The following is a 27267-nucleotide window of genomic DNA, read 5'->3' as shown; positions in this document are numbered from 1 at the left end:
AAGCGCTCAATAAATACGATTGATTGATTGATTGATGTTCCAGTTTGAAGATCACATCAAAGAGAAAACTCTCCAAGAACAAGTTTCTTTGTATCTACACAGCTCCTAGAGATTTTCCTTCACTTTTGATTCTGCCAAGCTACTTCCTCAGGCTTTCAACTACTTGGGAAGCAGTGTGGCTCAGTGGAAAGAGCCTGGGCTTTGGAGTCACAGGTCATGAGTTCAAATCCCGGCTCTGCCAATTGTCAGCTGTGTGACTTTGGGCAAGTCACTTCACTTCTCTGTCCCTCATTTACCTCATCTGTAAAATGGGGATTAAGACTGTGAGCCCCCCGTAGGACAACTTGATCACCTTGTTACCTCCCCAGTGCTTAGAACAGTGCTTTGCACATAGTGCTTAATAAATGCCATCATTAGTATTATTATTCCCAGATTCATCATTTTTAGAAGAGGAGTATGTGACAGTAGCTCCACTCTAAAAATATCTTTGGAAGCACTCTGCAGGCCTAGAGCTAAGGGAAATCCCAAAGCAAATTGCATCACATCACATTTTTTGATATCTGTTCTTTTGAGTTCACCTCCGCAGTTTTGCAATATTGGCTAATTACTGCAGTCCACCATTTCCCCTCTCTGTCTTCTATTTTATTGTCTGTTTCCCCCTCTGGACTGCAAGCTCCTTTTGTGCACGGACTGTGTCTACCAACTCTATTGTATTGTACTATTCCCAATATAGTCTGCACACAGTCATACCATGTTACAGTTGCAAGCCCTTTTCAGATATACACAAAATGATAATTCACTTTACCTTATGTCTTTTCCGATTAGGCCTACCCTTTTTCATAGCAAACAATCCTTATCTGACAAACCTTTAAACAGCTGTTGTGAAGAGATAGGGGCATTCTGGAAAGCAGAACCCAATTTTAAGGCATTATCATTCTTACTTATATCTATAAATAATAGCAAGGATTTTATTTCCAAGTTACCAGAGTACTAATTATGAATAGGTTGAAGAAATAAAGTTATTCTCATATTTATTTATCGTAAGCCAAATTGTCAAGTTGGGCTTTTCAGCCTAGGTGATCATTTTTATTGACATCCCTGATGGTTACGCAGATGAGACCCATTAATTGTGACAGTGATTATTCTGGAGAAAAAGCCCATTTAGTGAGCATTTTAAAGAAACCTCACAAGGTATCCATAAATCTCTCTACAGTTGTACACTTTTATGGCAAACCCCCGAAAGAGGACTGAGGAAATACAGTCCTTGTTTAAACACTTACCGTCAGGTTCAGAATTAAATTTTCAATGGCTGTGACAGTGGTAGATTGAGGAACAGCTTTTTAAATTACACGTAGAAATTACAAGAAGGATCAAACAGAACTGAAAATTTGATAAATCATTTAAGGCATTTCCAAGTTAGAGCTGAAAGCAATGTAAATACATTCCTTTAGATTATTTCTTTAGAGGTATTTGTAGGATTTAGATGTGAATTTTCACTTATAATCTCTGTAATCTCTCCACCAGTTCTAATAAGTATACTATCCCAGTGTTTACACTAGTCCATGAAAAGCTTCCTATTGTAATTTTTTGGGTGGGGAAAAATGAAATCATTGTCAATCGGAAGTTTATACATGTCACACTCAATGTGGAATGTTTTCCAACGATAAGCTCCTTGATGACAGATCTCTGAAGCACTTATTACAGTGTTCTGCACACAGTGAGCACTCAAATATGATTGATTGATTGATCTTATTAGTGATGAAAATGGGATACATGAACTGCACGGTTGGAAAAACTCAGTTAAGGGACAGGCCCAACCAACTAAGCAGCTGGGGAAAGAGAGGCTAATCAGCAAGCCAAGAGCTAAGCTTTTTAAACCGAGTTAATTTATTTATGTATAGTAATATTTGCCTCCCCATCTAGACTGCTGTAAGCTCACTGTGGGCAGGGAATGTATCTATTTCTTGTTATATTGCACTCTCCAAAATGCTTAACAGTGCTTTGTACACTGTAAGCGCTCAGTAAATATTAATGATTGAGTTAATCTCTGAAGTTTAAAAGCAGTATAACTATATCCAAGATTTGACATGTTACCTAATGAGGTCCTTAACCAGCTAGGCCAGAGTTGAAAATCTTACCACCTGTAAGTATAACTGATTTTTGGAATTTAAGTCTTTTGTTGAAGAATGTAGGAATTTACCTTTGCTGATGAAATCTAATGCTGTACTCATTATCACGCAGTGCAAAGTAAATGCTGAATAAAAACCATTGATTAATTTATTTTCTTTTTTGGTAATATCCAAAAAAAAAATCAGTGGGAACAAAACATTCAGTTGGGCAGAATTTAACAGTATTTCTAGTTTCTCTAGGCTTTTCTCAGATGGGTGATAAGAACTTGATTCATTTATTTTAGCCGGGCAGCTAGTATAATCACTGATCGGCTGGTAACAACTAAAAACGTCAATGGTATTTCCAATTCATTGTGTGTAAAAATGTCCACTTCATCAGTAAATGATAAACATGCCCAAAAGGCACAATAAAAACTGCAGGGAGCAAATGTACAGGCAGAGTAAAATCTGATGAAGATACCTAGTAAGACCTATGGTCCTAAAAGTCAAAAGAGAAGAGGCTGTTGCTGTTTGTTTTTATCACTTTTAAATACATTAGTGTGACACCAGTGATACAGACAGAATAATTCAGAGCTATAGAGGACAAAATTATTTTGGATACGTCTCAACACAATAGAAGGTGTCTTCCCTTCAAGGACATTTCTTAGGATAAATTCCACTTCAAAAAATGTCATAAGGTCAGATTGTTTGAGGGCCGTCTTGGATGGCAGTTTAAATCATTTTAACGCGTCACGAAACCTGCTACCTCACATACAAGAAAGCAAACCAAAATTTATTGGCAAATGCCAACTGTACCCTCTAAAAGTGATATTTCAACTGTGGTGATATCTTGTTTGAGAAGATTGTAGCACCAGCTTGGAGCGGTTGTGTGGCTCTTGTGGCCCGTCTCGGTGTGATGAATCAATTTAGAATAGCCCCACGTGATCCCTAGGTGCTTAGAGGTTACGGCAAGTTATTCTGTCAAATGTTCAGGATATGGGGAGAAATTATCTGTAAAGTGGTGGGAAGAAGAGGCACTAACCCTTTTATTTGTCCACGGATCAATGGCGTGGTCGTAGGCGTAGTGAGAGCAGGGAAATGGGAATCAGCAGGTTCTAATCCCTGCTCTGCCACTCATCTGCTGTGTGACCTTGGACAAGTCTCTTCACTTCTCTGGGCCTCAGTTTCCTCATCTGGGGATTGAGACTGTGAGCCTCATGCGGGACATGGGCTGTGCCCAACTCGATTTGCCAGTATCCACCCCAGCTCTCGGTACAATGCCTGGCACATAGTAAGAGAAGCAGCATGGCTCTGGGCTTGGAAGTCAGTGGTCATGGGTTCAAATCCCGGCTCCTCCACTTGTCAGCTGTGTGACTTTGGGCAAGTCACTTAACTTCTCTGGGCCTCGGTTATCTCATCTGTAAAATGGGGATTAAGACCGTGAGCCCCCGTGGGACAACCTGATCATCTTGTAACTTCCCCAGCGCTTAGAACAGTGCTTTCCACATAGTAAGCGCTTAATAAATGCCCTCAAAAAAAAAAGTGTTTAACAAATGCCATCATTATGTGCAGGGTACTAGGCTTTGGGAGAGCACGACACAACAGAATTGGTAGACACGTTTACGGCCCACAGCGAGCTACTAGTCTTAAAAGGAGTTTACAGTTTAGAGAATTGACAGGAAACTCCATCAATATCGTAAGACACCCTTCTTAATCACCATGTGACTTTTCCCACTAACTCGTTTGTTTCCGATGTTAGAAGTCTTAATGATGCAAACTGTTTTCCACTCCTATTTAAAAATGAATGCATTTCTCTGCCCAAACTGTTCTGACATGATGTATGAGCAGATTTTGTGACAGATGTGTTTTCCACGTCTCATCTAAAGGGCATGAAGTAAAAATACTTCCCTCATTTTTGAGCAATTAGGAAAGGATTCTGCCAAAATTTCCGGATCAATGGATCATCTCTTTAGTCTGAAGAAAGAATTGTCCATACAAGTCTTCTGGTTGGCAGCCGTCAGTGGTGAAAGGTTCGCGGCTTCATTTCAAAACCGAGACGTCAAGAAATAGGAGTTTGATTAGCATTATGAACATTTCATTTATAATATATAGGTCTTCAAGAGATGTGTGGATGGAGTGAAATCTGAATTGAATTCTGAGTATTGTAAATGAACGATGGTGAGGTCATCTGAAGAAATCTATGCCAGTGATGCTGAGGGCAAAGCAGGACTAGGTTTACCTGCTGAAAGCAAAGATTACCACCCCCAAACTTTGCAGGGCACATTTGAGAAGTCCAGCATTGGCATTGGCATATTGCGACACTGTGGTTGGGGAAATCTTAGTTTTACCTCAAATCTCCTCCCTCTACCTCATCCCATTCATCTACGCTGTAATTTCTGGATGAAGTTTGGCCCTAAAATCCCCCCTGATAACTGTAGAGAAGCAGCGTGGCTCAGTGGAAAGAGCACGGGCTTTGGAGTCAGAGGTCATGGATGCAAATCCCGGCTCCACCAATTGTCAGCTGTGTGACTCTGGGCAAGTCATTTAACTTCTCTGTGCCTCGGTTCCCTCATCTGTAAAATGGGGATTAAGACTGTGAGCCTCCCCGTGGGACAACCTGATCACCCTGTAACCTCCCCAGCACTTAGAACAGTGGTTTGCACATAGTAAGTGCTTAATAAATGCCATTATGAGTATTAGTAGTAGCATATTTGTGAATTGATGGTCTGATTGACTAATATCCCTGTTTTTCCAGTTTCTCTTGGAAAAGAAAAATTAAACTCATTTTTGAAATTTTTCCAATTTATTTATAACGCACATTTAGCCCTTGGATTAAATAAGTGATTTGCTCTATTAGATGATGATGATAATAATAATAATAATTGTGTTATTAAGCGCTCACTACGATTCAAGTCCTGTACAAAGCACTGGGATAGATACAGTATAAGCAGTTCAGATAAAGTACCTTTCCCACATGGGGCTCCCATTCTAATGTAGGGAGAATGGGTATTTTATCCCCATTTTACAGATGAGGAGATTGAGCCATAGATAAGCTATCTCTAAACTCTTCTTCTAAACTCAGCTTCTCTAAACTAAGCCAGAGTTTCGTGGTTGCCCTGAAAAGTTTAGTTTGACTATCTCACAACATTCTTGTCCTACTTTAGGAGATTTCTCCTCAGAAAATCCAACATGGACCATCCACCCAAGTTTCAGAATATAAAATTAATGCAAAGAAAGTACAAATTCTGCATACACTACTTAAGCATTTAAAATTTAATGTAAACTGTTGTCATTCAGAAATGGTTGGTTCAACTACAGAATCCAGGCCTCACCTTTTTAGTGTTATTGATTTTCAATGGTTTTGGGGTAAAAATTTTCAGGATCACATATTGATATTCTAAGTATCTTAGCAGCAGAGCAGAGCTGGGACTAGAACCCAGATCCCAGTTCATACTCTTCCTACTAGGGCACACTGCTTCACAAGTTTCTAAGAACCAGCTTTAGTCATTAAAAAGATGTTCTTTCCCTAAAGAGTCACCATTATAATCTCTAAGTACAAACGCTTCTAAGAATTTCACATAATAATTTAAATATGCTAATCCTAGCAATGTAAAATTCTGTAGATTGAAAAGTCAAACTGAAAAAGCCATCATTGAAAATTAATATCTTATGTGCAATGCTATGTTAATACTAGAATTTCAAACAACCTGGTTTCACTCCTTGGAAAGTCCCTCAAGGTTTTCTCTAGCTTTTGGGAATCATCGGATCCCAAGTATAATTAGTAAAAAAATCCAAATGCTCAAGTCTGGAACAGGGAAATGATTTGTTTGACAAGAAGCTGATGAGCATGACCTACTTAACAATAAGGAATGTTACCTTCAGATGCGTGCTTCCCTTGCAAAATTTTCTAATATATCATGAATTCTTTGTTTAAGAAAATGAACGCCACTGGGAAGCCCCCTTCTACTTCATCCAAGGAGCAGATCCGCAGTTCGGCCTGATGAAAGCCTGGGCGGATGGTGACTGTAATAGTGGCGGAGATGAATGGGAGCAAGAGATCAGATTAACCGAGCAAGCAGTGCGAGCTATTAACAAGCTCGACCCCAAACCGAAGTTCTTCGTGCTGTGCGGTGACCTCATCCACGGTATGCCTGGTAAGCATTGAAAATGGTGTTCTTCCTTTCTTCACTGTGTCCTGGTTGTAATCAATGTGAAAAAGAAAACCCACTTGCAAAAGAAATCTTTGTTCGGTAATTAATTTTTTAATGGCATCTTTTAAGGACTTACTATGTGCCAGTCACTGTCTGTAAGCCCTCTAGACTGTAAGCTCATTGTGGGCGGGCAGTTTGTCCACCAACTCTGCTATATTGTCATATTGTACTCTCCCAAGCACTTTGTACAATGTTCTGCCCACAGTAAGTGCTCAATAAATATGATCGAATGATTGATAGACACTAAGCACTGGGGTAGATACAAGCTAATCAGGTTGAACCCAGTTCATGTCCCACATTCATTCAGTCAATCATCATATTTATTGAGCGCTTAATGCGTGCCGAGCGCTGTACTAAGGACTTGGAAAGTACAATTCGGCAGCAGATAGAGACCATCCCTACCCAACAACAGGCTCACAGTCTAGAAGGAGGGAGACACAACAAAACAAAAGAAGTAGACAGGCAGCGATAGCATCAAAATAAATGATGCTATGTTCCACGTGAGGCTGACAGTCTTAATCCCCATTTTACAGATGAGATAACTGAAGCACAGTAAAGTTAAGGGACTTTCCTGAGGTCACACAGCAGACAAGTGGCGAGATGGGATTAGAAATCAGGTTCTTTGGCTCCTAGGCCCGTGCTCTTATCCATTAGGCCCACACTGCATTTCTAAATGTTCTTTTCTTCTCTTCGTGGTACTGCAGTAGTATGACCTGTGGGAAAGTTCATATTAGCTGATATTCAGAACTTGTGAATGATTAATAAATTTAATCAGGTGGAAAGTTTTGATGACCCAGTTGAAGGTGAATAAGGGATGCACCAAAGTTGGAAGACTTAAAACGTTTCCAGGGAAAGATTTCAGTTGACACGTAGAATCTATTGCTATGTATTGCCTCATCTTCTTTTCTTTCCCCCAGTTTCTTTTTATTTTTCTTTCCTTCTTGCTCCCTCTCTCGGGGCAGTGCTAGCATTTTGGCAAACTGGACAAGCTGGCATTCCTCAGCCTTGTTCAGGTGGATCGAAGGGAATGATTAAGAGGGGAATCAGCTCTTTAAATGACACTTCTTCTCACCCTATCACATTCCCCTGTGACCCAGTGAGCCTCTCTCTTTCCCTCCCAGCTCTCTGCCCCCAAATCCAGTCCTGAGTGACCATTGCATAAAGTAGTCTGGTACTGTTACATACTAGTCACTTAAAGCTGGCTTTAGGGGCATGCTGGCTACAATTGGCAGTCAAGGCAAAATGCCTGCTGGCCCGTCCAAAAAACCCTGCTTTCCCTGGTCCTTCCCTCCCTTCTTTTCTCACCCCAACTTTTAAACTATCTCCTGCCTTTTCTCCTTCTCTTCATTCTTCCCTCTTTTTCCGCTTCTTCCACTTCACCCCAGACCAAAGCGTGGCAGGGAATCCAAGAAAATAACAAGATTTCAGGGCGATGGGAGAACTTAGCAGCTATTAGACCCCATCAAGCAATCAATCAGTGGCATTTATTGAGTGCTTACTGTATTAAGTCCTGGGAAAAGAACAATACAAGAGAGCTGTTAGAGAAGCAGCATGCCAACCACTGTTAGAAAAGCAATATGCCAAGCACTGTTCTAAGCGCTGAGGTAGATAACAAGGTCATTCATTCATTCAACTCCCTTCTCAGGCCCCCAGTTCCTCTCCCTCCTCCTTCCCTCACCCCCAAAGATCTGGCCTCCTAATTCATTAATAAAATTAAATCCATCAGGACTGAGCTCCCCAAAGTCACTCCCCGCCCCTTCTCCAACCCCCAGCTCTCAACGCTCTCTGCTACTCTCCCATCCTTCCCTGCAGTATCCTCAGAGGAGCTCTCCTCCCTCCTCTCAAGTGCTACTCCAGCCTGTGCCCCACCCACGGCGATAAAATATTGATAGCCTAATGATGGGATGACAGGATGGATTGATTCCAGAAGACACCCTTGTCACATCCCTCCACCCTATCACATGCTAGCATGCTCTGAGTTACTCATCAGCTGCTCTGCCAGTGGTGTGTTCTTAAGGGGTCGGCACTCTAATTTCGGGATGAATATTGGTTAATCGTGCCTGGAGGTGGGATCCAGAATTATGGGCTCCGTGCCTCCAGAGAGATTAATCCAAGGACTGGGGAGGCAGGAAATTCAAGATCTCTCAGTGAAGTGAGTTTAGGACTTTGACCTCAGGCTTGGAGCTGTTGGGGGAGTAGAGAGGTAGGGCTGTGAGTGAGTGAGTGTCCTTGTATGTGTGTGGTTAAAGTTCATTTTGGGTGTGTGTGGTTAAAGTTCATGTGGCAGGGGACGTGTGTGCCAACCCTGCTGTATTGTAGTTTCCCAAACGCTTAATCCAGTGCAGTGCAGGTGGTAAATAAATACCAATAAATACCATTTAATGGCAATGGATGCACGGAGCCCAGCAGAAGTAGCCCAAGTGGGTGAAGCGATTCAAGCACTCTGGGTATGGAGGAAAAGGAGAATGTAAAGGGGAGAGAGTGGATTATATGCAGACAACATTCCTTCGGCGCCAGAATATCAAGTTCCTTCCCTGTCCCTGCCGAATTCCAGTAGTCAGGCCGTGGGGAGGTTGCTAGGTTTTTCCATTTACCGAGGTGTTCCCTGGTTATAAATGGTTCCCTTTTCGATATCACACTAAATTCTTTCAAACCCCTAGGGTACCGTTTAATGCCCTGAAGCATTAGTGGACTCACTGAACGGTACCCAGAATTTATGCTAATTCCCAAAGCCTAATTTATAATTAAGAGGTAGCTTAGGGGCTGGGAGAATGAACCGCCCTGTTCAAATTCATGTCCAAGATGAAAATTTTCAGCAATTGGGTGCATCCCGAAAATATGCGGCCAACTCAGCCAGTGTGAGCAGTGACTTGAATTGTTTGTTTAACAGACTTTTCCTTTTTCTGAAAACTCAGTGTAACAGGTCTCAGTAGACTTACATAAGACTTCCCTGTAGTTTTTTTCTTCCAGTTTGTTTTGAATTATGATATATTCTGGCATAGACTCAAAATACAATTTTAAAAAATCACAGGATGTCTTTCCCTTTTAAAGTATAAATAAATAGACTGCCAAAACAGATTTGTATTGGTCATCACGGACCACTTTGTCAGATGAATTCTTAAACTGCACCTGCACATTTCTGAGCAACTGTTTACATCCTGAAGCCCTGCGTTATATAAGTAAAACCAATCTTGATACGAGGCTACCTGTTTCTGCAAGTTAATGCTTGGTGCTGTTTCAGGAAAGTCAGTGAAATTTGGCCCCGTTTTTGGATTCTTTAGTCTCTTGCAATCAATTGTAAAATTTTGAAAATGAATTTAACTGTTCTATAAAATCTAGTGAGTCCAGGCTCATTTAGGCTGTGAGCATGATCGGGGACTATGTACCAAATTCAGTACTTTGTTCTTGTTAGCTATTAATTCTGATTCCAGTACATGTAAATCTATCTCTGTATGTGAGCGGAGAACGTGCCTGGCCCGTCTTTTGTGCTTTCCTAAACTCTTAATAAAGTGCATTGCACACAGTAGGTGCTCAGAAAATATTGATTCTACTCTTACTACTACTGCATGTGTACCATTTAATAATTACAGCAGTAATGTAATATGATTTCATTTCCCTGAAATAAAATATTCAATCTCAGTGGTTTAAAATTCAGATTGAAGAAAATTACTGTTCTTTTGAAAAATTAATACCTTTTAAAAGTTGGCCCAAACTAATCAGAATAAGATGTAATGCCACCTCTGTATAGAGCTCATAGTTAATTTCACAAAGGTTTAAACAATTATACAGGTTTTTATTTTTAAACATTACATTTTGGATGAGTAATAATGTGTGACTTAGTCCTCAGATGGCGAATCCAGGAATCCTCTGGTCTTTGAACTCGCTGTTGTTTTTCTGAGACCTGTTTGGAGTTCACAGATTTAAAAAAGGAAAACAAAAACCTATCCATTGTCATCCCCAAAAGTGATATCAGTTGAAAACAAAGCAGATTCATGGGGCTTACTGACATATACCAAAGAACCCTAAAATGATTATGAACTATGAATTAAGGTCATGTACTGATCAAAAATAGCACTTTTTGGATTGTAACTTGTATTTAGCTGTTATGACGTATTCAAACAGCATGCATATATCTTTCTTCTGTTTCTGTTATGTAAAGATTGTTTTCAATTCTTAGGTAGGCTCATGGCCTGTTTCTAGGACCTACTCTTGGCTTATTTGGTGTCCTAAATTCCTTCTCACAGTTTTGGCCATTAAAATGGGATCTCATATCTGACCCTGTATTTGGAAAAGAGACCCAAGTATCCCATGATAGAATGGGGGCTGACTGGTTGGGTTTTTTTTTCACTTTGGGGTTCAAAAAATAGGGTGCATGTCTTATTCAGGGGCAAGTTTTTTTGTATGTGTATGTTATTTTATGCAAAATTATTTGGGGCCTTCTTGCAGCATTGTTAGCTGTTTTCAACTCTTAAAGATCAACGGTCTGGGTAGAAGAGCTCTTTGGTAAACATAATGTATGCTCCTAACTGCTCAGTACAGTGCCCACTGCACACAGTAAGTGCTTAATGAATACAATTCAATGATAGATTGAGAGGTGCAGGGTAATTTATTTCCAGGGAGAAAACAGAAAAACGGATAAGGAGGGAATAACATTGCAAAATACGGTCAAAAAAGATTGAAGGGTCATAGTGGACCCTGACAAATCTGGAATCAAGGTGCCAAGTCTATAAAGGAATACTGAGTGAAGGTTTATTTAGTTTTCAGTCACTGTGCACCGGTATCATTAGGTGGTGAGGTCACCATCATAGCCCTATGCTTTAAAATCCTTTTGAAATGGCCTGTCAGGGGAATTGCAGGGAAGGAAACGCAAGTAAAATTATAAAGCCTGGAGTGCCAAGGGGCTGGCTCTGCCTGCACTTCTCTGAAAGTATTGGCACATTGAGCCCTTTAGAGGGCCAGGGACTGCAGTTAATTCTCACACTGCCTAATTCTCACTCAATTCTCCAATTCTAAATTCCCCCTCTAGACTGTAAACTTTGTGGGCCAGGAACATGCCTACCAACTCTGTTAAATCATACTCTCTCAAGGGCTTAGAACAGTGCTCTGCACACAGAAATCGCTCAGTAAATACCACTGATTGATTGACTGAAGAAGACCCACTGGCTGACCAGAGAGCTACATCCCACCACAGGCTTGGCAGAGGTTTTGACAGAGGGAGCTTGGCAGAGGAGATACAGTTTTCTTTGGAGTGCTGTTTCCCGCTGCTTTTACCTGGTTAGAACCACACCAGAAGTAATAATAATAATTATTATTATTATTATGGTATTTGTGAAGTGCTTACTATGTGCCAGGCACTGTTCTTAGAACTGGGATAATAATAATAATAATAATGGTGATATTTGTTAAGCGCTTAATATGTGCCAAGCACCATTCTAAGTGCTGGGGTAGATACAAGGTAATCAGGTTGTCCCACATGGGGCTCACAGTCTTAATCCCCATTTTACAGATGAGGTAACTGAGGCACAGAGAAGTCAAGTGACTGGCCCAAAGTCACACAGCTGATAAGTGGCGGAGCTGGGATTAGAATTTACGACCTCTGACTCCCAAGCCCACTATTATTTCCACTAAGCCACGATACTTCTCTTGCAGAGTTCCACTGGGTAATATATATTCATTCAATCGTATTTATTGAGCACTTACTGTGTGCAGAGCACTGTACTAAGCGCTTGGGAAGTACAAGTTGGCAACATATAGAGATGGTCCCTACCCAACAGTGGGCTCATTGTGTCAGCTAGACCTGTTGTTAAAATGAAGCTGGGCTGAAATAATTTGGGGTTATTTTAATCTATGCCCCTTTCCATCCACTTCCCACAAATCAAACTTTAAGGTGACCTTGGAGCTAAGCATTTGGTGAGTGGATTCTGGTAATCAAGTAATTGAGCTTTGTGTTTGAACATTTAAAGCCTCAGTGGCTCTGAGTAGCATTCTTTAAATCTTGAATCGTATAATTTTTTTCATTTGTAATATTGGTTAAATCTTCATTATTCCGTTCAGGAATCTGGTTCGGCTATGAGTATCGATTCCCCGGTTAACTAATTCCCGGTACTTAGCACAGTGCTTGGCACGTAGTAAGAGCTTAATAAATAACATTATTAATTAACTACTGAGGCCTTCAACTGGCTTCTAGATTGTTCCCATCACAGGATGGTTAACTGTAGTCCTAGTTTGTTGTTATACAGTCAAGGGGTCCTAATATCCAACACAAACTTGCAGGCTATTTATCCATACCCAAATTGTATCTGCAAAGGAGGCCTACTTACCTGACCGCATTTGGGAATCAGCTAACCCATCCCGAGACATACCCCCGAGCCTTCAAGGCCTTATCGAAGGCACATCTCCATTCATTCAGTCGTATTATTCAGCGCTTACTGTGTGCAGAGCACTGTACTAAGCGCTTGGGAAAGTACCAGACAGCAAAAAGAGATGCAATCCCTGCCCACAACAAGCTCACAGTCTAGAGGGTCTAGAAGGTCTCCAAGAGACCTTCCCCCACGAGGCCCTTATTTCCTCTTCTCCCTTCTGCATCACCCTTGCGCTTGAATTTGCGCCCATGATTCAGCCCTCCCTCAGTCCCACAGGATTTAGGTACATAGAGAACAGGCCTGGGAGACTGATGGACGTGGGTTCCAATCCCGGCTCCACCGCTTGTCTGCTGTGTGACCTTGGGAAAGTTGCTCTACTTCTCTGCGCCTCAGTAAGCTCATCTCTAAAATGGGGATTAAGATTGTGACTTCCATGTGGGTCAGGAGTGGTGTCCAACCTGATTTCCTTGTATTCACCCCAGTGCTTAGTACAGTGCCTGGCACATAGTAAGCGCTTAACAAATACCACAGTTAGATCCGTCACCAAAGCCTGCCGGTCTCACCTCCACAACATCCCCAAGGTCCGCCCTTCCCTCTCCATCCAAACTGCTACCTTGCTGGTTCAGTCTCTCATCCTATCCCGACTGGATTACTGCATCAGCCTCCTCTCTGATCTCCCATCCTCCTGTCTCACCCCACTTCAGTCTATACTTCACTCTGCTGCCCGGATCATCTTTGTGCAGAAACACTCTGGGCATGTCACTCCCCTTCTCAAAAATCTCCAGTGGCTGCCTGTCAACCTACAAATCAAGCAAAAACTCCTCACTCTTGGCTTCAAGGCTGTCCATCACCTCATCCCCTCCTACCTCACCTCCCTTCTCTCTTTCTCCAGCCCAGCCCGCACCCTCTGCCCCTCTGCCGCCGCTAACCTCCTCACTGTGCCTCGTTCTCTCCTGTCCCGCCTTTGACCCCCGGCCACGTCCTCCCCCTGGCCTGGAATGCCCTCCCTCCACACATCCGCCAAGCTAGCTCTCTTCCTCCCTTCAAAGCCCTACTGAGAGCTCACCTCCTCCAGGAGGCCTTCCCAGACTCAGCCCCCTTTTTCCTCTCCTCCTCCCCATCCCCCCCTCCCTACCTCCTTCCCCTCCCCACAGCACTTGTGTATATGTATTTGTACAGATTTATTACTCTATTTATTTTACTTGTACAAATTTACTATTCTATGTATTTTGTTAATGATGTGCATCTAGCTTTAATTCTACTTGTTCTGACGATTTTGACACCTGTCTACATGTTTTGTTTTGTTGTCTGTCTCCTCCTTCTAGACTGTGAGCCTGTTGTTGGGTAGGGACTGCCTCTGTATTTTGCTGACTTGTACTTCCCAATCACTTAGTACAGTGCTCTGCACACAGTAAGTGCTCAATAAATACAATTGAATAAATGAATCCTCTATTTATTTTAATGTCTGCCTCTCCCTCTAGACTTGAAGCTCATCGTAGGCGGGGAATATGTCTGTTGCACTACACTCCCCAAGCACTTAGTTCCTTTCAGTAACGAATCAGTTTGCTCTTTGATGCGATTGCATTGGCTGACCCTGCAACGTACGGTTTCACAGAAGTGACAGAGTTCATTTTAAACCCTTTGTAAACATTACTTAAAATTTACTTCAACATTTCCAGTACTTCATTTAGTTCAAATCAATATCTTCAGTAGATCATTAACCGTGGCTTTTTATATTAGTGCTCAAGTAACTCTCATGAAATTCCTTGGAGCAATTCCAAGGTGCCATATGAAAATCCTGAGCTCAGTTCTCCCACTGCCTAGATTTAGGACCTGAGACTAAATCAGGCACTTTGGGAGGAACATTAACTCTTTGAGGGTACTGTTGAATTCATTCATTCAATCGTATTTATGGAGCGCTTTCTGTGTGCAGAGCACTGTAGAAGCGCTTGGGAAGTACAACTCGGCAACAAATGGAGACAATCCCTGCCCACAGCAGGCTCACAGTCTGGATGGCAGGGAGACAGACATCGAAACAAGCAAACAGGCATCAGTAGCATCATTATAAATAAATAGAATTATAGATATATACACATCATTAAAAAAATAAATAGAATTATAATTATAAAAATATGTACATATATACACAAGTGCTGCAGGGCGGGGCGGGGGTAGAGCAAAGGGAGTGAATTGGGATGATGGAGAGGGGAGTGGGAGCAGAGGAAAATGGGGATTTAGTCTGGGAAGGCCTCCTGGAGGAGGTGAGCGTTCAGTAGGGCTTGTGTACTTAATCATGCTGCCACTGCATTAACCTTCCCTGAATGATCAGAAAGAGTTAATGCTCCTCCCAGAGTCCCCAATTTATGTCCAGTAAGGAAATTTCAGCCCAGAAGAATTGGGTACTCTTTATTTTTGATTAACATATGGAAAGCGATGAAAGAAAAAAAGATCTTTAAATTGAGTTCATTAGTAAAACTCACATCAATTCCTTTGAACGGTGACTGCTGGGAGTCTCAGGATTCCAGCAGATAGAGGTGATGCGTAGAATTTCTGAGCAGATAACCTAGGAAGCAATCAGACACAAGGCTTGGATTTGTTACCACTTCATATCCATTACAAATGCTGTTAAAGTAGCTAAGCAATCAGTGATAATGCCTCCCTATACTGATGTTGATTAAAAGTGGTTTAAAACTAATTTACCTAATATTACTAATTTGGAGACTTGGAATATTACTTGAAAAGTTTTTTGATTAGGTATACGCTTAAGAAATGGTATTGTTGAGAGCATTTATAACCCCAGTACTTTTTCCAGCATTTCTAGTTGGAGGTAGGAGCCTGTATAAGATGTTACATCTGGTGCGTGTTGTTTTAACTTGATGTTTTACCTAATGCATTTATATTTTTAGTAAGTGATGATGACTTGTATTTAAAAGTGAATGTAGTAGCGAATTAGGGTGTAAACTACACGATGACAAGGGACCCTGTCTTTTTATATGGCAGAATTATCTAGCCCAGGGTAGGCACTTAAATTAAGATCAAAGTTTTCTTTCCAACATATTTACTGAAGGCATTGAAGAAGGGGATGAACTATTATAATTCTCCTTCAGAGATAATATTGATCATAATAATAAAAAATAGTAGTAATAATGATAATAATAGCATTTAGAAAGCACCGTGCTAAGTGCTGTGTGTTGGTTTTTTTAATGGTATTCGATAAGCACTGACTATGTGCCAGGCACTGTTCTAGGCGCTGGGGTAGATACAAATTAATCTGGTTGGACACAGTCCATGTCCCACATGGGGTTCAGGCTTAATCCCCATTTTAAGGAAGAAGAGGTAACCAAGGACGGAGAAGTTAAGCGACTTGCCCGCATTCACACAGTAGACAAGGAGTGGAGCCGGGATTAGAACCTAGGTGCTTCTGACTCCCACGCCTGTGCTAGGCTAATTCCCAATATAACCAAATTGGACGGTATCCCTGTCCCATGAGGTCCTCACAATCTAAGAGGGAGGTAAAGCAGGATTTTTTTCCCCTCTCTGCAGAGGAGGAAATAGAAGTTCAGTGACTCGTCCAAGGTCACACAGCAGGCAAGTGGCAGAGCCAGCACTAGAATTTGGGTCTCCTCACTCCGTCATGTGCTTCTTCCACTAGGCCATCTGCCTCCTAAAAACATATTACTAAGAGGAGAAAACTGAGAAAACCCTCAGGATCCATTTTCACAGCGAGGTCCTGTGGATGCAGATGGATTCTCCAGAAACGATGCGTTCAAATAATTCAGAGACTTGCCAAGTCCCCTGGGAGAACTTTTTTTTTAATATAAAGCTAGACTTAATTAATTCATTAATCCATAGCGTTGTTAAGTGCCTAAGGCCTGCAGAGCATTATACTAAGTGCTTGGGAAAGTAGATTAGAAATAAAAGATAGGATGGCTGTTTTCTGAAAGTGGCAAGTCTAGCAGGGGCATTCGGAGAACTTTTTGCAGTTGGAGAAAAAGTGAAGCTACAGATTGTCCACTTGTAATAGGGCAAGAAGCAAAATCGTTGGATAAGTGAATAAATATGTTCAGAAATAATGGACGATGTAAATAAATGTATGCGTAAATGCCGAGTTGGTGTTTGGGATCCTGCAACCCAGGGAGAAGGAAAATGTCCAAGGAATGCCTTGCAGGAGGGCTTCAAAGCCAAGGAGAGTTGTGACCTGGTGGATTTGAAGGGAAATGGAGTTCCAAACTAAAAGTTGAGAATAATTAAAGGGTAGAAGGCAAGAGAGGAGGAATTAAAGGGGTAGGACCAAGTTGGCTTGGATGGAGCATAGCATGCAGGCCGGGGAGTGGCAGGTAAGGAGAGCAGAAGTGTAAGAAGGAGAGGGCTGGTGGAGAGCATTGAAGTTAAGGTTGGTACAGAGGATAATGAGAAGCCATTAGAGGTGTTTGAGAAGGCAAGATACATGTCCTGAGCTTTGTTTCGGGAAGGTGACCTGAGCCTCAGAAGGAGGAGATTTAGTTCTTTTTACCTTTCGATGAACATTTAATCCCCTTTCCATATTGTACTTATTCCTCCAAGCACTCATTTCCCCAAAACGAGCATTTTACCTCCTTGATGTGCCTATTTTCTGTTGCTAAGTGAAAAACTACGAAGGGGCACGATCCCAAAGGGTTTGAATTGCCAGGTAATTGGTCAAGTGATCGGAATGTGTAATAAAAAAATCATTAGAGATTGGAAAATAGAATTAAGTGCTAAAACTGCTGAGAAAACACATTTGCATAAAGCACTAATGACAAGGATCTAGAGGCTCAATTTCTTATACCATGTTCTTTGCAGACACTTAGACGGCTGATCAATAGACCTCTTTAATTCTTTCTCATCTATTTGAAGGGAAGTTTATTTGTGTTATAGTCTGTAGATAAATTTGTCTAGTTAACCTGTTGTTTGGTTATTTCAACTTCGTAACATACATTCCTCAACCTTTGAAAAATGTGACATGAATTATACGTTGGGGCTTAGTTGTGTACGTACAAATAGGATGTAGTGTGAAAATGGCACTGACCTCCCCTAAACCTGTGGTAGCTCTTTCTGTAATAAGCTGAAGCTGTTAGAAAGTGAGTGAAATGAGTCTTGTATGATCAAAAAACTGGTAGCACCTGATTAATCTCTGATAAGGAATCAGTGAATGAGCAATGTTTATTCTTTAGATCCATTCATTTGCATGCACATGTTAATTAGGTAAAGATAAAAAGAAAGCATTCCAAGTGAAAAAGATTATGGCACCTCAAATTCCTTGTTAATAGATAAGCTAATTCATCTATTTAAGAGAAGGAGTAATTCCCCCTCATTCAGGATACTCAGAACCAGTTTGGAGCAAAACGTGTTAAGTCATCTGGAAAGAGTGTTCCGTCAGCCTAGTGGTACTGAAATGTGTTTTACAGCTAATTTCCTAAGCTTCAGGCAAGGGAAATGGCTTTTAATTCACTACTACAGATGCAAAATCTTGCCAGGTGAATATAAAACCCTGGGACTGGGGTGGACTTGCAAAATTGATGTAGTTCACCCCTGACCTTCCAGCTAGGATCCTACTTAATCAGCGATATTTATTGAGAGCTTACTGTGTGCTGAGCACTATACTGAGTGTTTAGGAGTGTTCAATTCAGCAGAGTTGGTAGATACATTCCCTACCCACAAGAAGCTCATAGTCTAGAGGGGGAGACAGGCATGAAAATAAATTTCAGATGTGTACATAAGTGGAGTAGGGATGAGGGTGGGGTGAATTGCAGGTGTTTAGTACAGATCCAGATCCTTAGGCGACACAGAAGGGGCGGAAGGAGTACTCAAATCATCCGTGACAGGCAAGACTGCTTTTAGACTTCCAAAGAAATAAGGTTCCCCGTTTGATTCCTTAAATTGATTGCATTTCTCCTTTCACCATTCAAATTTTAATAAAGCATCTTTCATACGAAAACTGAGGCTACAGTAGAACTGGTCACTCGGGTTGGCGGGACAGACGATATGCTTTTTCATTTCTTTTCACTTAGCCGCAATTACTGAGGGAACAAGGGAAGGGGGCAAACTTTTCATTTTTGGATTCTTCTCTAAACAAGCCAATTTTGCTCAACCATTTAATGACAAAGCCGTGTCATTATATTGAAATAAAATGCTTCCAGTTACTGTCTAGGACCCATCCTGCCAAATATACTCACTACCTCAGTACTTCCAGATGAAAGTAATAGAAAGTTATTAGTCTGGGAATTGCACTTCCTTGCTTATTAGACTGAGGTGATAGTGGGGTACTTTCAGTATAACTCCACAATCCCTAAATTAACAATAACGTGGGAATCTCAGTCTAATATCTCAAAGAAAGTCATTTACAAACACTTATTAATGGGGATTTCATACTCTTAGGGTAGGTATTTTTTATTGTGTAATGTAGAAAAATGGACCAGAGAGGTTGAACCCCGCACCCCACAATTTCATATCGGACTGACAGTCCACCCATTTCCCCAACTTCAAAACCCTCAGAAAATCACATCTTCTTCAGTAGGCCTTCCCTGACTAAGCCCTCACTTCCCCTACCCACCTTCCCCTCTCGGTCAACTACGAAATTGGCTATGCACCCCTTAAGCACTTTGATACTTACCCCATCCTGACCATACCTATCTCACAATCGATCATATTTATTAATAATAATAATGATGACATTTGTTAAGCGCTTACTATGTGCGAAGCACTGTTCTAAGGGCTGGGAAGGGGATACAAAGTGATCAGGTTGTCCCACGTGGGGTTCACAGTCTTAATCCCCATTTTACAGATGAGGTAACTGAGGCACAGTGAAGTGACTTGCCCAGAGTCCCACAGCTGACAAGTGGCGGAGCCGGGATTAGAATCCATGACCTCTGGCTCCCAAGGCCATGCTCTTTCCTCTGAGCCACGCCGCTTCAAGTGCTTAAGCACTCTCTGTGTGCAGAGTACTAAGTGCTTGGGAGAGTACAATACAACAGAATTGGTAGACACATTCCCTGCCCTTAAATATTCTTATGCTCTACGATTTCCCTTATCCCCAATTCATTTTAATGCCTGTTTGCCCCTCTAGACTTTATGCTTATTATGGGCAGGAAACGCATCTGGTAATTTTGTTGTATTGAACTCTCCCAAGTGCTTAATACAGTGCTCTGCACTTAGTAAGTGCTCAATAAATGATTAATTGATTTGATTAATTGACAGTCTCAGTCTCTTCTGCAGACTTCTCCTCTGCTTCCCACCCCCTAACTGTGGGAGTCCCTGAAGACTCAGTTTTGCGTCCCCTTCTAGTCTCCATCTCCATCCACTCGCTTGGAGAACTCATCCTCGCCCATGGCTTCAACTACTACCTCTATGCGGATGATTCCCAAATCTCCTTCCCCAGTCCTGACCTTTCTCCTCTGCAGTCTCGCATTCCCTCCCACCTTCAGGACATCCCTGATTGGATGTCCTGCCGACACCTCAAACTTAACATATCCCAAACCGGGCTCCTTAACTTCTTACCCAAACCCTGGCCTCCCCCATCTTTCCCATCTCTGTAGACAATACCGCAATCCTCCGTGTCACTTCAAGCCCATATCCTTGACATTGTCTTCAATTCGTCTCTGTCATTCACTAAATCCTACCAGTGGAACGTCTCAACATGACTAAAATCCACCTTTCCTTCCCTATCCCAACTGCCAACTACACTGATCCAAGCAGTTGTGCCACCTTGACTATGGCATCAGTCTCCCCGCTGATCTCCCTGCCTCCTGTCTCTCTCCACTCAAGTTCTTTCTTCATTCGGCCACTTAGCTCATCTGTCTAAAACAAAATGTTCAGGCCATGTCTCTACTCCTCAGGTACTTCTAGTGGTTACCCGTCCACCTCTGCATCGAACAGAAATGCCTTTCCATTGGCTTTAAAGCACTCAATCACCTCACCCACGCCTGCCTTACCTCGCTGATTTCCTATGGAAACCCAGCCTGCACACTTCAGTCTTCTAACGCCAAGCTGCACACTGTACCTTAATTTCATCCGTGTCCTCTGGCCTGGAATTCCCTCCCTCTTCCATATGTGACAGACCACCACTGTCCCAACCTTCAAAGTCTTATTAAAATCAACCTTCAAAGCCTTATTAAAATTACGGCTCCTCCAATAGGCCTTTGCCAATTAAACCCTCATCTTTCATACAACCCTTCCATTTTGCATCTCCTTTCATCTGTACCCTTTAAGCACTTGATGTTTTCCTTACCCTCTCGCCCTCAGCACTTACACATATATATATATATGTATACATATAAGTAGTTTAATTTAATGTCTTTCTCCCACTCTAGACTGTAAGCGCCTCGTGGGCAGGGAACATGTTGTGTGGTACTCTCCCAAGCACTTAGTACAATGCTCTTGCACACACTAATGCTCAAATACTATTGATTGATTGATTGCTTGAATGAAAAATTACACCAGCTCCTGGCCCTCACAGGAGCTCATAATCTAAGATAAATGGGGAAGGGAACGGTAACACACACGAGGAAAGACTGAAACAACAAAATGCAGGTATATTCTGGGATACTTATGTAATGTGCTCCTTGAAAATGTCGGTGTGTTTTAGGATCGTATTTTGAGATTTGTTTTCCCATTAGACCTAAATGGTATTTGTTCTAGAATCAGTCCTGAGAGGATGACTGAGTGCTACAGGTAACTAAACATTATAATGTAGCTCCCTCCCCACCACCTCTTTTTCCCTCATCCTCTCCTCCATTTCTGTAGGCACGTTTCTGGTCGCTTCTGATCATTTCTGGCTCCTCTCACCCTCACGGTAGTTTCTTTTTGTCCAGCAGTCAGCCCATCAATCATATTTATTGAGTGCTTACTGTGGGCAGAGCACTGTACTAAGTGCTTGGGAGAGTACAATAGAACAGACACATTCCCTGCCCACAGTGGGCTTGAGGTCTACAGGGGGAGACAGACATTAATATAAATAAATGAAATTACAGCTATGTACATAAGTGCTGTGGGACTGGGAGAGGGGATGAATAAAGGGAGCAAGTGAGGGCCATGCCGAAGGGAGTGGGGGAAGAGGAAAGGAGGGCTTAGTCAGGGAAGGCCTCTTGGAGGAGATGGGCCTTCAGTAAGCTCTGAAGGTGGGGAGAGGAATTGTCTGTCGATATGAAGAGGGGGAGAGCATTCCAGGCAGGTGGGCAGTTGCCGCTGGCAGCAAGAGAGGGAAAATGCTCTAAGGTTTCCATTCCGGGGTCAAGACGCCTGGGTCCCAGACCTGCCTCCGTGGAGCTCAGCTGCCTTGCTGCTTTCTGCCTGACTCTTGGATCCGAATTCACTCCATCCTCGGCCCCACAGCACTTAGGTGCAGATTTCTAAATTATTTATTCCTATTAATGCCCGTCTCGCCTTCTATACTGTACGCTTGCCGTGGGCAGGGAAGATATCTACGAGCTCTGTTGTATCGTTCTCTCCCAAGCACTTAGTACAGTGCTCTGCACACAGTGAGTACTTGCTAAATGCCATTGATTGATTAATTAACCCCAGTCTCTACTGCCCAATTTCTAGCCTCCACCGACCCTTTAGCTCCCCTAGTAGGGACTTTGTTAGGCTAGTGATGGTAAATCCTCACCAGGAAATCCCCAGGCTTGAGCCCTTATCAGTGGTTTGGGTCCTATTAGCAGTGACAGTAATAATCGTCATATTTGTTAAGCACTTATTACGGGCCAAACACCATCCTGAGTGCTATGGTAGATACCACGTGGATAGAGTCCTTGTCTCACATGGGGCTCACCATCTAAGGGGAAGGGGGAATGGGGAAAATCCCCATTTTCAAGATGAGGAACTTGAGGCCCAGAGAAGTCGAGCGACTTGCCTAAGGACACATGGCAGACAAGTGGCAAGTGTTGATGATCGGCAAAAAAAGTATTACGCCCTAAGTCTTCAGTTGTAGTGTTTACAAAGGTGTGGTAGCTACAAACCTCGTTAATACAAAATTATAAGCTTTCAGGACCCCTTAGGTTTTTAATAGCTTATTCTGTACATGTATTTTTTCATGTCACTGAATATTATTCTGTGTGGTTGTTCACTTGCACATTTACCAAGCATAGCCTTTAAGTTACTAATTTTCACAGCCTAGTGAGTTTGATACATTCTGATGAATGTGGCACCAATCAATTTCCCCCCCTGCCCTAGTTGTGAAAATTAGTTATAGTTTGAATCACAGACAGCAGCTAGGGAGGATTAAGTAGAAGCTGTCGAGACTGAACAGTGTTACCCAGCTCAAGAGAGTAGAGTAATTGAAAATGTGTGAGGGTTTGTTATCAACTATGGCACCTCATTAAAACCTGAACAGAGCTTTATGTCAAGGGATGTTACCCAGTAATCAGATAGCAAGTTAGATCTTTGACTGCCAAACAGTGCCCTTCGCCACAACTAGTATCTCTCATACATGCTCAGTTTGGAAATCCCTCCAAAGAAATCTTCAACATTTTCATTTATCAACCCCCAAATGGTATGTTATTTCAAAATAGCATTTTCAGGAAAGACTGGGTCAGACAGAAGTGGGTAGCATATGCTACTTTAAAATATTTCTACCACGTGAACCTATTTTCCATCTCTAAATGCGTATTTGTACTCAGGGGTGGATGTAAGACAGAATGTCCTGGAACAAGGCACAGGTAAAATAATATGTGGCAGTGCTCCCATTCCGGTTTGTTTTATTTCTCAGTGGTATTTATTGAGTGCTTACTGTGTGCAGACTACTGTACTAAGTGTTTGAGAGAGTATAATACAACAGAGTGGTTAGACATATTCCCTGCCCGCTTCAAAGTGGATGTTGTTTGTTGCCAGTCAGTCGTATTTATTGAACGCTTACTATGTGCTGAGCAGTGTACTAAGCACTTCAGAGAGTAATAATAATAATAATGGCATTTGTTAAGCGCTTGCTATGTGCAAATTACTGTTCTAAGCACTGGGGGGGGGGGGGGGATTCAAGGTGATCAGGTTGTCCCGCATGGGGCTCACAGTTATCATCCCCATTTTACAGATGAGGTAACTGAGGCTCTGAGAAGTTAAGTGGCTTGCCCAAGGTCACACAGCAGACACGTGGTGGAGCCGGGGTTCAAACCCATGACCTCTGACTCCAAAGCCCGCGCTCTTTCCACTGAGCCACGACAACGATGGCGTTTATCAAGTGCTTACTATGCGTCAAGCACTGTTAAATGTTGGCGGTTGGACAGAGCCCCTGTCCCACATGGGGCTCATAGTCTTAATCCCCACTTTACACGTGAGGTAACTGAGGCCCAGAGAAGTCAAGTGACTTGCCCACAGTCACACAGCACACAGGTGGCGGAGGCTGGATTAGAAGCCAGGTCCTTCTGACCCCCGGGCCCATGCTCTGTCTTCTAGTACAGTGCTCTGCACACAGTAAGCGCTCAATAAATACGATTGATTGATTCTAGGCTACATATAACAATGTATCAGACACATTCCCTGCCTACGACGAGCTTACGGTCTAGAGGACTGTTGTTGTGGGGGACGCGGCGTCTCATGGACCAGGGACCCCATGGTAATCCAGTTGCTGGGCCGCCCCACACTTGTGAGCGTGCCAGGGGACGGACTTGGGGCCACTGCGTGGACGCATGGGGCCTCGACTACAGGGGTTCTGGTTGCCACCAAAAGCACTGTCTTCCACTCTCAGCTGGTCTGGCTCAGAGCGGATTGGGAGGTGGGGAAAGAGGGAATAATATATATATATATATATACATTATATATATATTAATAATATATAATAATAATTATAACTATGTGCCCAGCAGTGTACTAAGCACTAGGATTAATACAAGCAAATAGGGTTGGACACAGTCCCTGTCCCACCTGGGGCCCAGAGTGTCAATCCCCATTTTGTAGATGAAGTAACTGAGGCCCACAGACATCTCCTCCCCATCCCCCCCGCCTTACCTCCTTCCCCTCCCCACAGCACCTGTATATATGTATATATGTTTGTATGGATTTATTACTCTATTTATTTATTTTGCTTGTACATATTTATTCTCTTTATTTTATTTTGTTAATACGTTTTTTGTTTTGTTCCCTGTGTCCCCCTTCTGTCAATCAATCAATCAGTCGTATTTATTGAGCGCTTACTGTGTGCAGAGCACTTTACTAAGCGCTTGGGAAGTCCAAGTTGGCAACATAAGGTCTAGACTGTGAGCCCACTGTTGGGTAGGGACTGTCTCTATATGTTGCCAATTTGGACTTCCCAAGCGCTTAGCACAGTGCTCTGCACACAGTAAGCGCTCAATAAATACGATTGAATGAATGAAGGAATGAATGAATGAATGAAATGACTTCCCAAGGTCACACAGCAGGCAGGCGGCAGGGCCAGGATTAGAACTCGGGTCCTTCAGACTGCCAGGCCCGGGTTTTAGCCGCTAGTGTTCCTGGTGCTTCCCTGGATGGACACAGCCTCCCTGTCAGCCCGGGAATCAGTCGTGTCGCTGCTGGGGTTCGAAGCGGCTGGCCTGTCTCTGTCTCCCCCTTTTAGACTGTGAGCCCACTGTTGAGTAGGGACTGTCTCTATATGTTGCCAATTTGTACTTCCCAAGCGCTTAGTACAGTGCTCTGCACATAGTAAGCGCTCAATAAATATGATTGATGATGATGATGATGATGGAGTCCCACCTCAGCTCCGCACGCACAGCTCCTTGGATCCGCCGGGCATGGAAAAGAGCTGCTGCCACAGGGCCAACAACCAGGGCTCATTAAATTCATTCAATCAATCGTATTTATTGATCCCTAACTGTGTGCAGAGCACTGTACTAAGCGCTTGGGAAGTGCAAGTCGGCAACATATAGAGGCGGCCCCTACCCAACAGCGGGCTCACAGCCTAGAAGGGGGAGACAGACAACAAAACAAAACATGTGGCCAGGTGTCAAGTCATCAGAAGAAATAGAAATAAAGCTAGATGCACATCATTAACAAATTAAATAGAATAGTAAATATGTACAAGTAAAATAAATAGAGTAATAAATCTGTACAGACATATATACAGGTGCTGTGGGGAGGGGAAGGAGGTAGGGTGCGGGGGGGGGATGGGGAGGAGGAGAGGAAAAAGGGGGCTCAGTCTGGGAAGGCCTCCTGGAGGAGGTGAGCTCTCAGTAGGGCTTTGAAGGGAGGAAGAGAGCTAGCTTGGCGGATGTGCGGAGGGAGGGCATTCCAGGCCAGGGGAAGGACGTGGGCCGGGGGTCGACGGCGGGACGGGCGAGAACGAGGCCTAACGGTGAGGAGATTAGCGGCAGAGGAGCGGAGGGTGCCCTCCGCCAACTCGCCATCCCGGTCGCAGTCGATTTTGATTGTCATTTTCACCCCACTTTAGTATAAGGATTCAGCACTTATGTTTGTGTTTATACCATTTACCCCTGTTTAGTATAAGGACTCAGCAATTATGTTTGTGTCGGCTCTGTGACTTTGAGCAAGCCACTTAACTTCTCTGTGCCTCAGTTACCTCATCTGTAAAATGGGGATTAAGACTTTGAGCCCCCATGTGGGACAACATGATTACCCTTTATCCCCCTGTGCTTAGAACAGTGCTTGGCACAGAGTAAGCGCTTAACAAATTCCATTATTATTATTATTATTATTATTATAAATTACAGATACATAAATTAGTGTTGTGGGGTGAATAGGCTTAAAGGGCACAGATCCAAGTTGCGTGCACGATGTAGAAAGGAGAGGGAGTCTGGGAGAGAAGGGCAAGGTTGGGGAAGCCTAGTGGAAGAGCTGTGATTTTAATAAATATTAAATATTACTAAATATTATTGCCCAGTAATAAATCACTGACCCCAGACTGAGCCCCCTCTTTCCTCTCCCCCTCCCCACCCCCCCACCCTACCTCCTTCCCCTCCCCACAGCACCTGTATATATGTTTGTACAGATTTATTACCCTATTTTACTTGCACATATTTACCATTCTATTTATTTTGTCGGTGATGTGCATCTAGCTTTACTTCTATTTATTCTGATGGCTTGACACCTGTCCACATGTTTTGTTTTTTGTTGTCTGTCTCCCGCTTCTAGACTGTGAGCCCATTGTTGGGTAGGGACTGTCTCTATATGTTGCCAACTTGTACTTCCCAAGCGCTTAGTGCAGTGCTCTGCACACAGTAAGCGCTCAATAAATGTGATTAAATTCATTCATTCATTCAATCGTATTTATTGAGTGCTTACTGTGTGCAGAGCACTGTTCTAAGCGCTTGGGAAGTACAAGTTGGCAACATAGAGAGACAGTCCCTACCCAACAAAAGGCTTTAAAATTGGGAAGTGTGGTGGTGGTGGTCTCTCATATAAAGAACAGTGCTTTACACATAGTAAGCGCTTAATAAATGCCATCATTATTATTATATATGAAGTAGGAGGGAACTCCAGACAGAGGGAGGACCTGGGCAAGGGGTCATTAGACTGTGAGCCCACTATTGGGTAGGGACTGTCTCTATATGTTGCCAACTTGTACTTCCCAAGCGCTTAGTACAGTGCTCTGCACACAGTAAGCGCTCAATAAATACGATTGATGATGATGATGATCAGCGAGTTAGA

At 42.7% G+C, this 27267-nt stretch overlaps 1 protein-coding gene across 1 annotated transcript in view; it reads left to right on the top strand.

Moving 5' to 3' along the window:
* The window catches only part of CPPED1 (calcineurin like phosphoesterase domain containing 1), a 96778-nt gene that overhangs the window by 5182 nt on the left and 64329 nt on the right, over window positions 1-27267 (top strand). Inside the window, exon 2 of the mRNA XM_038763150.1 lies at window positions 6044-6262. Coding sequence (XP_038619078.1) covers window positions 6044-6262 — 219 coding nt within the window. The remainder of the gene's footprint in view (window positions 1-6043; window positions 6263-27267) is intronic.

This window comes from Tachyglossus aculeatus, chromosome 21 (genome assembly GCF_015852505.1).
Source record: "Tachyglossus aculeatus isolate mTacAcu1 chromosome 21, mTacAcu1.pri, whole genome shotgun sequence".
Taxonomy (NCBI): domain Eukaryota; kingdom Metazoa; phylum Chordata; class Mammalia; order Monotremata; family Tachyglossidae; genus Tachyglossus; species Tachyglossus aculeatus.
This window is presented reverse-complemented; position numbering and strand designations above follow the sequence as displayed.